The 15,204-nt window shown below is 53.2% G+C and overlaps 4 protein-coding genes across 4 annotated transcripts; 3 read left to right on the forward strand and 1 right to left on the reverse strand.

The window, feature by feature from the left end:
- Positions 1–1,197: 1,197 nt before the first annotated feature.
- NCS54_00057600 (60S ribosomal protein L33-A) lies at positions 1,198–1,892 on the forward strand (the record flags this gene model as incomplete). The annotated part of the gene is made up of 5 exons (XM_053146225.1): positions 1,198–1,222; positions 1,317–1,326; positions 1,483–1,578; positions 1,640–1,740; positions 1,795–1,892. 5 exons carry the CDS (start codon positions 1,198–1,200, stop codon positions 1,890–1,892), a joined length of 330 nt encoding a protein of 109 aa, XP_053002200.1.
- A 6,411-nt stretch (positions 1,893–8,303) lies between these two features.
- On the forward strand, positions 8,304–9,692 carry NCS54_00057700 (Hypothetical protein; the record flags this gene model as incomplete). The annotated part of the gene is made up of 4 exons (XM_053146226.1): positions 8,304–8,637; positions 8,697–8,780; positions 8,833–8,949; positions 9,001–9,692. The coding sequence occupies 4 exons, from the start codon at positions 8,304–8,306 to the stop codon at positions 9,690–9,692; spliced, it is 1,227 nt and encodes a 408-aa protein (XP_053002201.1).
- A 740-nt stretch (positions 9,693–10,432) lies between these two features.
- Positions 10,433–10,984, reverse strand: NCS54_00057800 (Vacuolar ATPase assembly integral membrane protein VMA21; the record flags this gene model as incomplete). The annotated part of the gene is made up of 3 exons (XM_053146227.1): positions 10,824–10,984; positions 10,636–10,727; positions 10,433–10,569 (listed from the first exon to the last, which is right to left on the reverse strand). Exons 1-3 carry the CDS (start codon positions 10,916–10,918, stop codon positions 10,433–10,435), a joined length of 324 nt encoding a protein of 107 aa, XP_053002202.1. The 5' UTR covers positions 10,919–10,984.
- Positions 10,985–11,653: 669 nt separating this feature from the next.
- NCS54_00057900 (Hypothetical protein) lies at positions 11,654–14,745 on the forward strand (the record flags this gene model as incomplete). The annotated part of the gene is made up of 2 exons (XM_053146228.1): positions 11,654–13,529; positions 13,580–14,745. 2 exons carry the CDS (start codon positions 11,654–11,656, stop codon positions 14,743–14,745), a joined length of 3,042 nt encoding a protein of 1,013 aa, XP_053002203.1.
- Positions 14,746–15,204: the final 459 nt, after the last annotated feature.

The raw sequence follows: 15,204 nt of genomic DNA on the forward strand, positions 1-15,204 counted from the left end.
GGTCTCTCATGGATGCTTCTCTCCATAGGTACCGAAGTCTTGAACAAGGGGTCCTCGGAGTGACACGCAGCGGTTCGACTTTCCCGTCGAGGCCCACCGCCGCCCCTGATCCCTACCTTGGCGCACCGTCTGGCTGGCGGCGACGTCTCAACAACCCCAACCTCTGCCATGGATGAGACCCTGGGACGGCACGGGGCCTGGCTATCTGATAGGCACATAAAGGCACGCTTCCCTCTCCGTCTTTCAGGTTCTCGAGACGTGAATGAATCGCCCAATCCGTCGGACTTTGATGTCCGACTCGGCCCAGGATCGTGTTGTGTTATCCGCACCAACCCCTCCCCTCCCCGGTGTCGGCTTGATCTTCAGGAAGAAGCTATTGGGGCGGAAAAGGCAGACACTACTCCATCCAGCCGTTCAAGACAAACTGCTTGATCAGGGTCCAGCATTCAACGAATTGAGGGAATTTCCTTTTACGGTAGTTGGGAACTTTGCGCCTCCACAGAAGCAGATTTGCTGAGCCTGTACTTTGGCAAGATGATGGCATCAAATCAATTAACTACAGACATGCCTGGGATTGTCCATTGCTGGCATGATGTTCACCGTAGGCTCTCAACGAGCTCGTACTTCACAAGGTTCCAGCCTAAAAGCACAATGGCCACGTATTGATATCAAGACAGCATGAGCATGGTTCATGAACCCATTTCAAGATATTCCCCCAAGGCATTCTTGATTTGTCAACATCATAGCTCTCCACGCTCGGGATAATTACCCAGCGAGGCCGCATTCATCCAGCAGGTTCAACCGCCCAGGCGGATGGGGCAGTTCCGCTCGGTAGTCGGACGCCGGACGGACGTGGTGCAGGCCAGCTACGGCGTTAAGCCGGAGACAGCCTCATCCGGCCCTCAGCAGCGCGCGGGGCCGTCAGTTTGGGGTTGTGGCTGACATCAAGTGTGGCTGCTCTCCAACTGTGGCGTTTCCAAAAATTCATGCGGCTGGCACAAATTCCAACCCTAAGCCCACACGTGACCCAAGGGCACAAAGTTTTCGGGCTAGGGACGGCGCACACCACATCGCATCCACTCCTCCTCAGCCCGACCACAAGATCACCAACGACGCGCACCAGCAACACGGAACGGTCTTTTTGTTAAGACAATTCCCTACTAACCCCCAGGTTGCGGAAGCCAGAACACAGTCACGATGCCTTCGGAAGCCGGTCACCGACGTGAGTCTTTCCCGCCCGCCCACGAGGAGCCGATGCGGCTCTGAAATCTGGGAATTGAATATTGTCTTGGGAACTTTGCTAACTCGCTCTATAGTATACGTCAAGTGAGTACTCCTTCATCCGCCTGCTGGCACGCGCGAGATGAGATTCCGTGCTCGAACCGCCGAGCACACCGATCTCGAAATTCCGATATCGAAATTTAGCGAAGCCACGGCACTACACCGATACGATGGAATTTTGGACTGACGATGATGGTTTAGGGGACGTCACCTGAGCTACCAGCGCTCTCGTCACACTACCCGCCCTGCCACCAGCCTGATCAAGATCGAGGGTGTTGACGACACCCAGGGCGCCAAGTATGTTGCTTCATGAGGGGAGGGGTTCTCGAGTCAGCTTGGATACTGACCATCTATCCAGCTTCTACCTTGGCAAGAAGGTCGCTTTCGTCTACCGGGGCCAGAAGGAGATCCGGGGCACCAAGATCCGTGTCATCTGGGGCAAGGTCACCCGGCCACACGGTAAATTCATTTCGACTTTTCACGGCATGAACGCTAGCTAACTCTCTACACCAGGCAACTCCGGCGTCGTCCGCGCCAAGTTCACCTCCCCTCTTCCCACCAAGTCCTTCGGTGCTTCTGTTCGCGTCATGCTGTACCCATCTTCGATATAAAAAAAAGGGCTTCGGGCTGGAGTTGGTAGTGAGGGCGGTTCTCATTTGGCTGCATTGGTCGAGGCAAGGATAAAGCAAATTGCCTTGCTTTGAGGCATTGAATTCAAAAAGACGTCAAATCCCAACCCCGAAGGCTCTGTACACCTGAGCTTCTCGTTTGATGATATTTCTTATTCCCCCACCCATTCATGCAGCGGTTGGCGAAATCGATCTCGACCAGGGCAAGTCCACAGAGGACCAGCGATGGAACACTGTTTTATGGATGGGGTTCGAGACCGGAACTTCGGCGGCGGCAGCGGCGAGTGACTAGGGTACAAGCGATTCATCGATGAATGCCAGGTTCAGGGCTATTATTACGGCAGCACAAGCGTCCCTGAATGCTGGATTGTGATTTGACTCGTATGGGAGATTTTGAGCCATGGTCGGCGTCTTATGATGAATCGGAATGTCTTTTGAACCACACACACGACCACTACCTCTTGACGGCGATCCAGACTGGGTGTTTGCTTCGGGTTGCCACTATGTGCTCCATGTGTTCCATTGGTGTGTGATAGTCTTGCCATGATGCCCTCCGACTTGTGTCGTCTTGGCGGTAGTCAACTGTTCAACAATCCCCGTGTTTCGTAATACGCTGTATCTTAACGCACAAAACGCTTCCGCAATACTCGTTCAATATTCAGGTTGTCTAGGTAACCGTGGCGGAGCTTGTGAATTTGCGACTAGGTACACATATATCGCACAAAACATGATGCCTCCCTCTTTGATGTCTTTGTGTCTGGGCCAAGGGAGAATGTAACGAGGTTGGTGACCACATGCTGCGCCTCTGTTAGATCATGTGCCCTTGTTGTTGCCAACTCAAGTTGGTGATATACTTCCCAGGCAGGATGGTAACACAGGGGTGGGCATCGAACACAAGACCAGCCAACACCAACAATTGATGCTGACGATCACTATTTAGGGGAATAAGGTTAATTTCTAGAAACAGATCCAATTACCTTCTTCAGCATGGGGCTACGAAGCCACATGATGGATGCATCTCTTATGCCTTGATCGATGGGCACACGATAGAGGCCATTGACTATGTCAGCTCTATAAAATCCCAGGAGCTTTCATCGCAGCCATCATATCTAGTTGCTATAAGCTATTGCGCCTACAACGTCAGCGGTCTCAATGACCCGGTTTCTATCCGGCTCCCTCTTTGTTTGCGGTATCATGGCTACCAAAGATGGAGGTTGTACCAAGTCAAACGGGGGACGACTTGTACGCCGTCCCGATACCTCCAAGTTCTTTCCATCCAGATTTGAGGTACCAGCTGAGATGATCTTTAAATTCACAGATGGCTCGAAAGTTGGGCCATGTTACAACGTTGTCGCAACCCCGTGGGGAACTTGGCGTTGGAGGGTTGAACAGATAAGATAGATATTGAGGATCTGCTCACCAACAGCATCCAGTGTTTCAGATGGCTTTATATTCTAGATCATCCAGGAGGAGTCTAGTCGAAGTGGTATATGCAAGTTAATTGTCACATGGCTCTTAACTCTCGGCTCTTGGCTCTTGACCTGAAGCCAGTTAACCTTTGGGGGAACTGGCTCACAAGCTCCGACAGCCAAGAGCCATGAACTATAATGCACCGCGGCAGCTACTACAAGACCCTTCAAGAGATACCGAGCGTGGGATTTTCTCAATAATCCAATAACTAAGAGGCCTGGGTCAAGTCAGAGTAGCTATCCCTCTTGAGCTGCTTCGACACCGAGGGTTGGATAGACTAGGTTTCCTAGGAACAACCAATGCTCAGTCAGGAATCAATGATATTTGCAAAACATCGCAAGGTATCAAAAAGGGGAAGTGCGGTTGTTCGCAAGAGCAACACACCAAAATGTTATCTCGTATCTTGCTTGATAGGCACCCATTCGGGACGAACAAGCTCACGGCATATTTCTGCCGCTAGTAAACTTTCAGGTCCCGAGTCGACCAAGGCATAGTGGCACCAGGGCAATAAATGGTCTGATAACACCATTCTCTTCATCTTCTAGGGCCATACTAGTCCTGTTGTGGCTTTCCCACTGCGACAGTAACCAAGTTTATTCGTGCTACCGAGCATGGCCCCAGGGCTACCGTTGCCGCCGGTGCCTTGAAGAGATGCAAGTACTGTAGACTTGGTAATGGGCGAGGTTAATCAAACCAGCAGACATGCTCGAGATGTGTAGTAGGGCGTGAAATGACGGTTCGCTTGGGCCACCATGATCTGAGAAGTCACCGCCGTTGCTCGATGCCTGCTCAGACGGCTCGGCTCTGAACAAGAAAAAGTTGGCTGGCAAGCCATGCAGCATGCAGCTTGGGAGGCTAGGCGAGGCAAAGCCGTGTCGTCTCACATGGAGGTATCTATCCCATGTCGTCTTCCTCCTGCTCATGCCTCTCTCTGCATGGGTGACGCCGCATTACGCTGCAGCCAGCCGGAAGACCCGGGTGTTGCTGGATTCCATGTGGCCATTTGAGTTCATCCGGTTGAATCAACGAACCAATGTCTCGGCCTTGGACACCGGCAGTGAACATTGGAGGCACATAACCAAGTCCCGCCCTCGTGGTAAGGGTGTTTCAGCAGGTGGAGAGCTCGACACCATCACCCAAGCTCTACCCGCGCAGTCTTGAACCCAAAGATGCGCTGAGCCAGCTGAAAATTGCCTGCCAGCCAGCTCAGCCCAGCAACAGGAGCTATATGGGTGGAGAGCTTCAAGAGAAATGCAAGGAAAGAGGATCGTTCGGAAAGTCTTTTGCTAGTCCGAAACGACATGGGCTTCCTGCAGGCCGGGGGCTTTGATCGTCGGGCTTACCGGGGCAACCAGCCAATTCAACGTTGGCAGACGGGAAATTCGATGATCGAGGAATAGCTCTGGAAAGTAGGTGAGAGCCATTGCTCCGTAGAACAGGCGGTATTTGGGCAACAAGCCCATCAATGTTTGGTTCTTGGGTGGTTGGTACCCAGCATTGACACACAGCTTCATCTCACGTATGCAAAAGAACGAGTCGAGACAACAATTCCAAGGAACAGAGCCCATCCAAAGATGCGTGCGTGCATTGATGGGACAATGGGCAATAGTGATGGGACGGCCAAGAGGCCAAGATCTCGCCAAGGTGCCTTATTAACCGGGGCCTCTCCCGCTCGTAGGGCCTCAGCGCCTGAGAGGAGGTGGTGCAGTGTTGGAGAAAGGGCCGATCGAGGGAGCATCGAGATTCGACTGTGGCCCTCATCGTGGCTGAGCTCCTCTCCGAGTTTCGTCTTTCCTGTGCAGCGCAGCGCAGTGCATCCAGCGGGAGGAGACGCCTCAAGGGCCCGTCCTGTCCTCTCACACGAAGGATGAGGTGCGAGAGGTTGCGAGAAAAGATGGTGTGTGGGAGCCACCCAACACGAGATAAAAACAGGGGCGAGGTAACCGATCAGCCCCCGCGGCCAAAGTCAACGTCAAGATGACCTCTGTTGGGGAATTGTTCCTCTAGCGGACCTTGATTAGCTGCCTCCAGCTGGACCAGCCCTGGACCGATGGCCTCTGCCCTGACTTGACCGACCACCGGGCTCTGCTTGCACCACTTAACGCGCGCGCGTGCTGTACGGAAGACCGCCGCAGCAGGGCAAGGCGTGAGACTGCAGCAACCAACCCAACCCAACGCACGATTTGATGCATGAGCATGGAGCCGAGGACGTGGCAGACAGAGACTAGACCTGCCGAGAAGGAAGCCCTTGCCGTGTTGTTTTCCTCTAGACGAGGATGGATTTTTTAAACATTTTTTCCAGCCCCCGAGAGTGCCATGGGCAGAGTTGGATGGTCGGTAGCAATGGTGTTTGCGCAGCAAAAGTTGACTTTATGGCGCTGGCAGGCGGCCACTACTCCGTACAGTCCACTACAAGGCGCAGCAGCTATCAGCGCTGACTGATGCGAGAGCAGACAAGACTATCTTTATCTTGGATGCAACTGGATTCTTCGTTTTAGGTTTCCTTCTGGTCCACTGGCCCGGGTACAAGGTGCGAGCCCTGGTTGCATTTTTGCAGCTATTCCCTCCTTTTATTGGATCCCCGTGGGAATCCTCGTAGCTCTTGTTCGGCAACGACGCACGTCGTGGCTGTCACCGCAGTAGCGGGGGGAGAAAAGACGCGTCATGGTCAGATGGATGGTCTGGTGTGTCTCGATGCTCCCGAATCTCGCTCCGTTCGCTCGCTCCCCTGGCCGGTCTTCGTCTGGCCTGGCTGCTGCTGTGCTGGAGCCATCCATGGATCTCGAGAGGCTCGTTTACTAGCTGAATGCGCTGCGCTTCGCTGTAGCCCTCCCTGGACGCGCATGTGTCGCCTCCAAAGGACCCATTTCAATTGTCCATCCGTTGCCCATATTGGATGCTCAGGAAGCTGATTGCTACTGAATCCGCGTAAACCCAAGTCACAAGCAAGGCAAGAACACGAGGATGGAAGGTACCTTACATACCGACCCAGCACATCACCTCACTTAAAATATCCATATGTCGACTGTCCCCCCTCACACTCCCCGAGTGATCTTAGTTTTTTGTTTGGAAAAGAAGAAGGCTTCCCTCTCTCTCGCTCAATTCCTGCGGCTGCGTCGTCTTTCGTTATTGTAATTATTTCCTCTCACGCGCTCGAGCCGTCAGTCAGTCAGTCATCCTCCTCCAATCCATTCATCTATCGGTACGGATACTGCACCTCCTCTGGATCCTGGTCGAGTGATTCGGAGCAATCAATCCCACGAGCAAGGCATTCTCACCCGTTATTGGGCCAGTCCCCTCGACCAGAGCGCTGCTGCTACTATCCACGACACGACACGACATTACCGGCATACTCCAGGTTTTCAACTAATTACCCTTAATTGCGGTGGCACCTTACTTGAAGGTGAATACCATACCACGTCTGCCGCCATCAATCAAATCCCATCGTGGCGCCAGCCCATCTCGAGATAACGACATTCGCTCAAGCATCCCTGCCTGGCCTCCCCGAGCATCACGGAACACTCGAAACCCGATCTCCAGCCCCCGCTGCCCGCCACACTCACGCAAGTGGTTGCCGCGCCCCAGTCCAGACCCATCAAAACCTCCACGCCCACGAGGCCTTGGCAGGTTTGAACGTCCCCCTGTGTTCCAGCAATCAAAGGCAGCCAGAGCAGCAAGCCACTCTGGACGACCGACTCACTGAACGTGGCACGGCTCAGTTCCCCCTGTTATTAGTCGCGCCGGCCGAGATTGGAGACCGTCCTAGTCGATAGTGACGTCAGGACCCAGCGCCAGAGACAGAAGGAGAAAAAAGGTTGACCGGGTCTGACGCAAGCACTTGCGAAGTGCCGTTTCGAGAACGATCACCAAAGAAAGGTGGGCTTCAAACAGCATCGCCGACAAAAGGATATTCAACCTGAATTACGGGAAGACAAGCAGCGACGGAAAGGGAAGAAAGATACAAGGAGACATCCTTGCGAGTACCAAGAAAAGAACCGCCTCCGCCTCCACCTCGAGCTGTCTACCTGCCTACCGTAGGTACGGAGTACATACAGCAACGGCAGCGCATTTCCGGTGCAGATCTCACATCACTATCACGCAGCCGCCGCTAGAGCAACAAGAAATTCAGCATTGCAACCCAACTGGAAGTCTACTCTTATCCACGGTCGCTCTTCGCCCACATCCCGGTCGGGTTTATTGGCCTGTTTCACAACCGCGATAAGGACGAGATTTCAGTACCTGGTTGCCCAGCCGCTCAACCTACAGCGTCTACCCAGAGGTGCTAATCCCGGCCGACCACTGCATCAACGAATGATCACGTCGTCCAGCGTACGGAGCTAAACACACTTGCAGCTGTATTACAGTACCTACAGCACAGCTCACAAAGAAAGCACCGAGTTACCTTGCTGGAAGCTGGAGCGGCTTGTCGAGCCACTCGTAACCCCTACTGCGACACCCAGACGTGCCTAGCTCTCTCGGCGCCGGCGCCTGTCCACGAGTCGGATCCACCCTCTGTCGTCTCTGACCAGGTTCATCTTTGATAGCCCCCCAAGCTCCGCCGGAAGCAGCCCACTCTGCCGCTCCCACGCCCCAACCTCTTCCAGAGTCATCCTGCGCCAGCTACTCTTCAAGGCCCCAAATCTCCACTCGCAAAAATATCCATCTCCCAGGCCCACGACGCTTCCTCATCTTCCTTGCTAGTAGCCGTTTGGCTTTGTTTCGGCCTCTCTCCCCGACCGCGTTGCTCCTTGCTCCTTGCAACCTCTTGTCCACAATCTCCATCTCATCGGTCGATTGCCTGCGTCTCTCCGCTCGACTTATCACCCTGAGACCCTAGTCGCAAGCGCAAGGGCCGTCTTCGAGATCCATCCAGTCCCAACAACCATATCAATAAAACAGTCGTCTCCCCAAGCGCCCGCAACCATGGCGACCTCCACGGACCAGTATCGCCAATACCCACCGCCGTCGAATTATCCGGCCCAGCAATATCAGCAGCAGCCTTATCAGCAGCAGCAGCAGCAACAACAGCAGCCGTACTATCAAAACTCCCAGACCCAGCCCCAGTCTCAGTCCCAGTCCCAGCCGCGCCGGACCTCACAGAACCCACCCGCCGATCATCGAACCTTCAGTTTCCATTCTCAACGATCGCATAAGAGCTCTGGGAGCAAGGATTTGCAGGAAACACACGCAGAGAAGGAAGCAAAACGTCTACACAGCAAAGCCGACCCTACCTTGGCTATCAGCGAAGCAGAGCCATGTATGTCATGCCATTCACTCAGTGTGAGGGTGATCAGGAGTCAACTAACACGGAATCAGCTGTTGTCGCCGCCATGATGACCGAGTCGACTTTTGCGCCTCTGCGCTCAGTACAACACAAAGATACATACGGAAACGCCATCGGTTTGTCGCCTCATTTACCATCGCACCAACATCACTAACATGAAACTCGCAGCCGATCCTGACAAGTCGAACCCTACTCGAAACAGATGGGAACGCCCGCTAGACACAATTCGAAGTTTCGAGGCGGCGATTGACGGTGGTTACTCACGCAAGTCGCTCTATCGAGCGGGTGAGTCAAGATTCGACCTCTGGCAAGGTCAGACCACTAACACCATGGCAGAGACAGACTCACAAGCCAATTGGAACCGACGCAACAGTTCTTTTACCAACCAATCTCGTTATCCTCACGACAGCTACTATGGTCGACCTGCGTCTCTCAGGCCCGAAAACTCCCACTACGAGTCGGGACCTCCCCGAAGCAGCTACTTTGATGGGCAGGCTTACAACAACGGTTACGGGACCGGGCCGTCGCGGCAACGGATGTCTAGGTTACAGTCGGAGCCACAGTACCAAAACCACGGACGTGACCAGAACATTTACCCTCTGCCTCACAAGGATCGATCATATGAGACCGTGACATCTGCAGCGGGCAGCGGCAACTCGGATCAGGCAGGATACCAGACGGACCCCACGAGCAGCGACAACAGCTCGATCGATCGGACAATGCCGGCTAAGCGCCGCGAACCTTTTAATGAGCATGGCTCCGCTCCCAATATGGCACAGCAACCGTATCAGTCCCGACCCTGGCCGGGCTCCGGCGCTAATGGAAACGGAAAACAACCACAAGGACCGCCGTCTCCACAGGCGCGACCTGCTGCAGCACAACAGCCACCAGCTGCGGCTCAGAAACCGAAACACGCGCTTCTGAGGCGGACGTCGACGCAACAGTCGCAACAGTTGCAACGACCTGGGTCTGAGAGTGGCGAAAAGCGTAAGAGTTGGTTCGCCCGCCGGTTCAGCAAAAACACTTGAGAAAATCGATGGCTCGATCGATAATAACGACTACACACACACACACACACACACACACCCCTCCGCACGTACATGTACACGTGCACGCACGCGCATACGCATACGCACATTCTTATGCTCTTACTCTCCTTTGTTGATACCCGTTTTCTTGATCTTGAAGATCAACTATGCTCCAAGCGCAGCACTTGACTTCAAGCAATCCGCTTTCCACTTCTCTGGTGGACGCGGAGTATTCTGTGTGATGAACTGCGATTGTCTGTATGGGGGAGCAAGGACAGCAACTTTTTGGGCTAATTCGGACGGGGTCGCGTTGATGAGTTTCAAGACCTTGACTGAGGAATGGAAGCAAGGCATACGAACGGATCTGGCTGAGGAGATGGTACATAGGCACACGAAACTGTACGAGGCGTTGGCGGGTTCAAGTTTGCGCAACTCATTCCTTGAGGATATCCAGTGGAGGAGGGGAGAGCAGATGACGGATCTATCCGCCACGGCCAAGACTAATCATGCTCAGGCTCTGGAACGTACATATAGCATATACACGTGGCTGCAAGCAGAGGTCGCTCAGGCATGGCTCGTCAAGACGACGGGTTCATGGAAGCGACGGGAGAAAATAATTTTGATGGCGACCCGATATCTATGAGTGTACCAAATCTGCGAGTGATCAAGGTGAAAGATTGTGACATTGAGTGAGCAGAATGAGTTGTAAAGGGGCAATATGCGAACGACCATGGCTACAACTATTGATCCTTTTTACTGTCAGACTTTGGTTTACCTGTCTGCTCGGCGTTCTCCTCCTTCATTGCGACGATGATATATGCAACAAGCACGACATTGGCCATGACAGCAGCAAAGCCACCAGCGAAGGATGAGTTGCCTGGTAGTGAATGGTTAGCTGAGACGTGATGATGACGACACCTGGCGGAGGAGAGGAGAGCCATACCCCGGAAGATGGTATTAACAGTGAGAAAGTAGGATCCGATGGGGAGTACAATCATGCCAATAGTAAAGGCCAAGAGCTTGTAGATGACATCCCTGTTGGATTTGGTTAGTTTTGTTTTCATCCAGACGCGGCGGGTTGAGTGGTGATGGGGATAATGTGAAGATGAGGACACAGAGGACAGTACTCACTTTGGCACAGCAGGAGCAATATCGGACTTTTCCTCAATAGGGTCATCCTTATCGAGGATGGTCTTTTCAGTCGCAATGATACGTCGGGTCGCCATTTTTGTGAGATGGCAGATGAATGTGAAATGATTTGGGGAGGGGGATATCGGATTGAACGGAGTCGAGCTGGATGAGTTTCAGTGAGAGCCAAGCAAGACACGGGAGGCTTGAGGCTCACACGTCCCACCTGCACGTGCAAGCCAGCACTGAGTTGGTTTTAGTGAAAGCACTTGCCAGGCGATGGCCAGCGCCCAAGATGTGAATTGAAATAAAGAAATATTCTTTTTCTTCACAAAGAGTCCAATGTCATTCAAATATGTGCTATTAATATATATAGCACTGATTCTTGACCTTCTCTTTTGTCCCATCCTGTTCCCCTTCTCCCTTCAACAGCACGTGACTTCGCGATGCCGATCGTGTGCTAGTCGGGTGTGTAATGTGGCGGAAGCGCGTCTCGTCTTGAACAAACGGGCTCGAAAAATCTCCACCCTCTCTCGGGGTCAGCCACCAACGAAACCGAGCCCTCTCACGCTCGTCGACACTGCTGAAGTTTCCATTGTCAATAACGAGCACTGACACAGTGTCCGCCCTGACACTTCCTCGCTTTCTCGTCAAATGGCCCCTCTTGTTCTAGTTCTTTGCCTTTCATGCCACTTTGGGGCATAATCGCTAATTCAAACAAACGCTCTCTTCCCAAAACGAACCAATTCTCTCGCCCCCGCCTCACCTCGCCCTCAAACAACCCAACCCGTTCTCTCTCTATTGTCATTTTTCCCTTTTGGGAACTATTCAACATGGCGCGAAGCTCCTCGCCGTTACCAATCCGGCATTCAAACGCCGTACCACGAACGCCGTCACTCGCTCGCAACACGATCCTCATCGACGATGCCGACGAACTAGGAGCGGAAACCATACCTTGTTCACCGTCCGCCTTTCTTCGCGATCGTGAAACAACACAACCAACTCAGATTCTCCAAAAGCCCATGCTTGCATCTATGAGATCGTCTTCTCCTGCAAGTAGCATCATTGAAGTTCCTGCGTCCTCGCCTTTTCAACAACCCAAGAAGTCCACGCCCCTAGCAACCACCCGACTCGCCCCTGTTGGCACGATATTCCGTCCGCCTCAGCGGCCACCTACCACCATGACCAACAAGCGTCCAGCAATGGACCCAATCAACCTCATCTCTGACGACGAAGATGACCTCACTCCTCCCCGCGGAGACATTCGGCCGACGACGTTTAAGGCGCAGATCTCGGCCTTTGCATACGACCCTGAGGCGGACGAGAGACAGGTTAGAAGCAGACTCCGTCAAATCTTTGACGTTTTTGGGGACAGAGTGCCCTCAGAAAAGGCCAGAAGTGCTCTGAAAACATGCCACAACGATATCGATGACACAATCCTTCTCCTGGAGCAACAAATGGCACAGCAACGACAAAAGCCTGCACCCAAGCCCAAGAGACGTCTTATCAGCAAGGGCGCTCTGCAGTCAGTTGCTATTAGCAGCCGAGATACATCCCGCTCTCAATCTCGCACGGCATCCCCGAGCCCTCAGAAACCTCGACGACGATTGATACAAGGTCGACGAAATCCTCCTGATCCTTCCTCCCAAGTTTCTCTCCCTGAGCTTCCCTCGAGCGACGATCCACTAGTCATCAACCTCGTTGACGATGACAAGGAGGATACATACCAGGCAGAGGCTTCACCAGAGCCGAGCGACGACGCTGAGGACAAGGTGCTAAACTACATCAACACGAGCACAATTCAGGAATTGGCGGCCATGACCGGCATGAAGGAGTCTCAGCTCGAGTGCATGATTGAGAAACGACCCTTCGACGATCTTGACAAGGCCAGAAGGGTAACCATAGGAAAGAAGCCAGGCGCCCGAAAGGCATCCAAGATCAGCATTGGTGACAACGTCGTCGACGCAGTTGGGGTTTTTCTTGACGCAGTTTCCGCAATTGACCAGGTCGTTGCCAAGTGCGAGGCTGACGCCAAAGCCATCAAGGGTCAGGTCGACACATGGGATGTCGATACTTTTGGTCATGACAAGCGGGCACGACGTCAGACTTCAGAGGAGAACCTTCCTCCCACCCCGACAAGTTTCAGCACTGTCAAGTATGTTCGTCCTCCCATCCCTCGTCAGCCTCACTTTATGGATGGCCACTGTGAGATGAGGCCATTCCAGCTTGTCGGTCTCAACTGGATGTCTCTGCTGTACAACTTCAACATTGGGTGTATCCTGGCCGATGAGATGGGTCTGGGCAAGACTTGCCAGGTCATCTCACTTATATGCCATCTAGTTGAGGAGTACAACGACAACCCCAGCCGGAAGCGACCCTGGCCGAACCTCATCGTCGTTCCTCCTAGCACATACAACAACTGGCTCGGCGAGTTTGAAAAGTTCGCTCCTGATCTATCTGTGATCGGATATCGAGGCTCCCAGACTGAGCGAGCTGAGATCGCCTACGAGATTGAACAGGAGCCGGAGGCGTTTCACGTCGTCCTTGCGACCTACTCTCAGATTAACAACATTGCCGACATCGAGGCCATGCAATCATTCGAACTCAACGCCGCCATCTTTGATGAGGGCCACAAGATGAAGAATCCCGAGACCAAAATCTACAAGGACCTCCGCCGCATCACGGCGCAATGGAAGATGCTGCTTACGGGTATGTCACTCACTCACTCAATCGACTTGACCGTTGCTAACATTTCGTAGGAACTCCTGTTCAAAATAACCTCTTGGAGATGACTTCTCTCCTCAACTTCATCAATCCCGAAATGTTCAACAGCTGTATGGAGCATATCCAGTACATCTTTAGCCAAAAGGTCACTGTCAGGGACGTCTCGAACGGCGCTTTCCTATACAGCGAGCGTGTCAAGCGAGCCCGCACCATTCTGGAACCCTTCATTCTCCAGCGTCGCAAGGATCAAGTCCTATCGGATATGCCCCCCAAGATCTGCAATGTCGTTCATTGCGAGATGAGCAAGAGTCAGAAAGCAGTATATGCCGAGTACGAGGAGGTGTTCCGACAAGAGCCATCTCAACGTGCCAAGAAGGCTCGTGGTCGCCAGAACGACCAGAACAACGTCTGGATCCAGCTTCGCAAGGCTGCGCTCCACCCTCTCCTATTCAGACGTCACTTTGACGATGCCAAGGTGGAAAAGATGGCCCAGATCCTGATGGACAACGTGTCGCAGGATGAGCTGCACCAGCCGGACATCAAGCACCTCATTCAAGAGCTCAAGAACGCTTCCGACTTTGAGCTACACCTCTGGTGCCGTGACTACCCCAAGCTTCTCGGACGCTTTGATGTTCCCGAGGAGACGGAGATGGATAGTGGCAAGGTCAAGAAGCTGCTTGAGCTGATCCAACAGTACCAGGAGAACGGCGACCGGGTCTTGGTGTTTAGCAAGTTCTCGCGCGTCATTGAGCTCCTGCAGGAAGTCCTCTCTCTACAGGGAATCCAGCACCGCATCCTGATGGGCAACACCAACGTTTCCGACCGTCAGACGCTCATAGACGAATTCAACGATGACCCCGAGATCCCAGTGTTCCTCCTCACCACTGGAGCCGGCGGCACGGGCATCAACCTCACAGCCGCCAACAAGGTCATCATCTTTGACCAGTCGGACAACCCTCAGGACGACATCCAGGCCGAGAACCGCGCCCATCGTCTCGGTCAGAAGCGCGACGTCGAGATCATCCGACTCATCGCATCGCACACTATCGAAGAGCTCATCTACAAAGCCTGCCAGAAGAAGATTGAGCTCGCCAACAAGGTCACAGGCGCCGTCGAAGACGAAGATGCCGCCGTGGCCGAGCAGAACCTCGAGAGCGAGGTTCGCAAGATGCTCATGGAGGAGCAGATGACGCCGCCATAGGACGAGGCGTCAGATCCCTTCTAAGCAAGTATCACCGACGACGAGGCATTGCGTCTCACATTTTCAATATCCTTTCACACATTTCTACATGATTCACCCTTTGTCAGAAGCATTTACATTTCTCTGCACGGCATAGCAGAACGGTTGGTTGTGTCAAATTCCGTCAACTTGCATCCCAAGACCCTTGGACGGTTCCTATTCCCCGTCTTTTATTATCATGACCAATGTCGTCTTCACACGAGATGAGTCGGTCTCCCGCCCGAGTCTCGTCTCAAAATTCATCTGCATCGGAAAAAAGCTAGAGGGTCTTGCGCGTCGCATGGAAGGGGAAACACTTTGTATGGATGTTTGGTTTGTCTTTCTCAATGAACATACACGGCTAGGCAGGGACAGGGGGGGCAATGGACATGGACAGGAAAGGTCATGATTTGCTATAGGTATTTTTTTCTCACTTTTTTT

This window comes from Fusarium falciforme, chromosome 1 (assembly GCF_026873545.1).
Source record: "Fusarium falciforme chromosome 1, complete sequence".
Lineage (NCBI taxonomy): Eukaryota > Fungi > Ascomycota > Sordariomycetes > Hypocreales > Nectriaceae > Fusarium > Fusarium falciforme.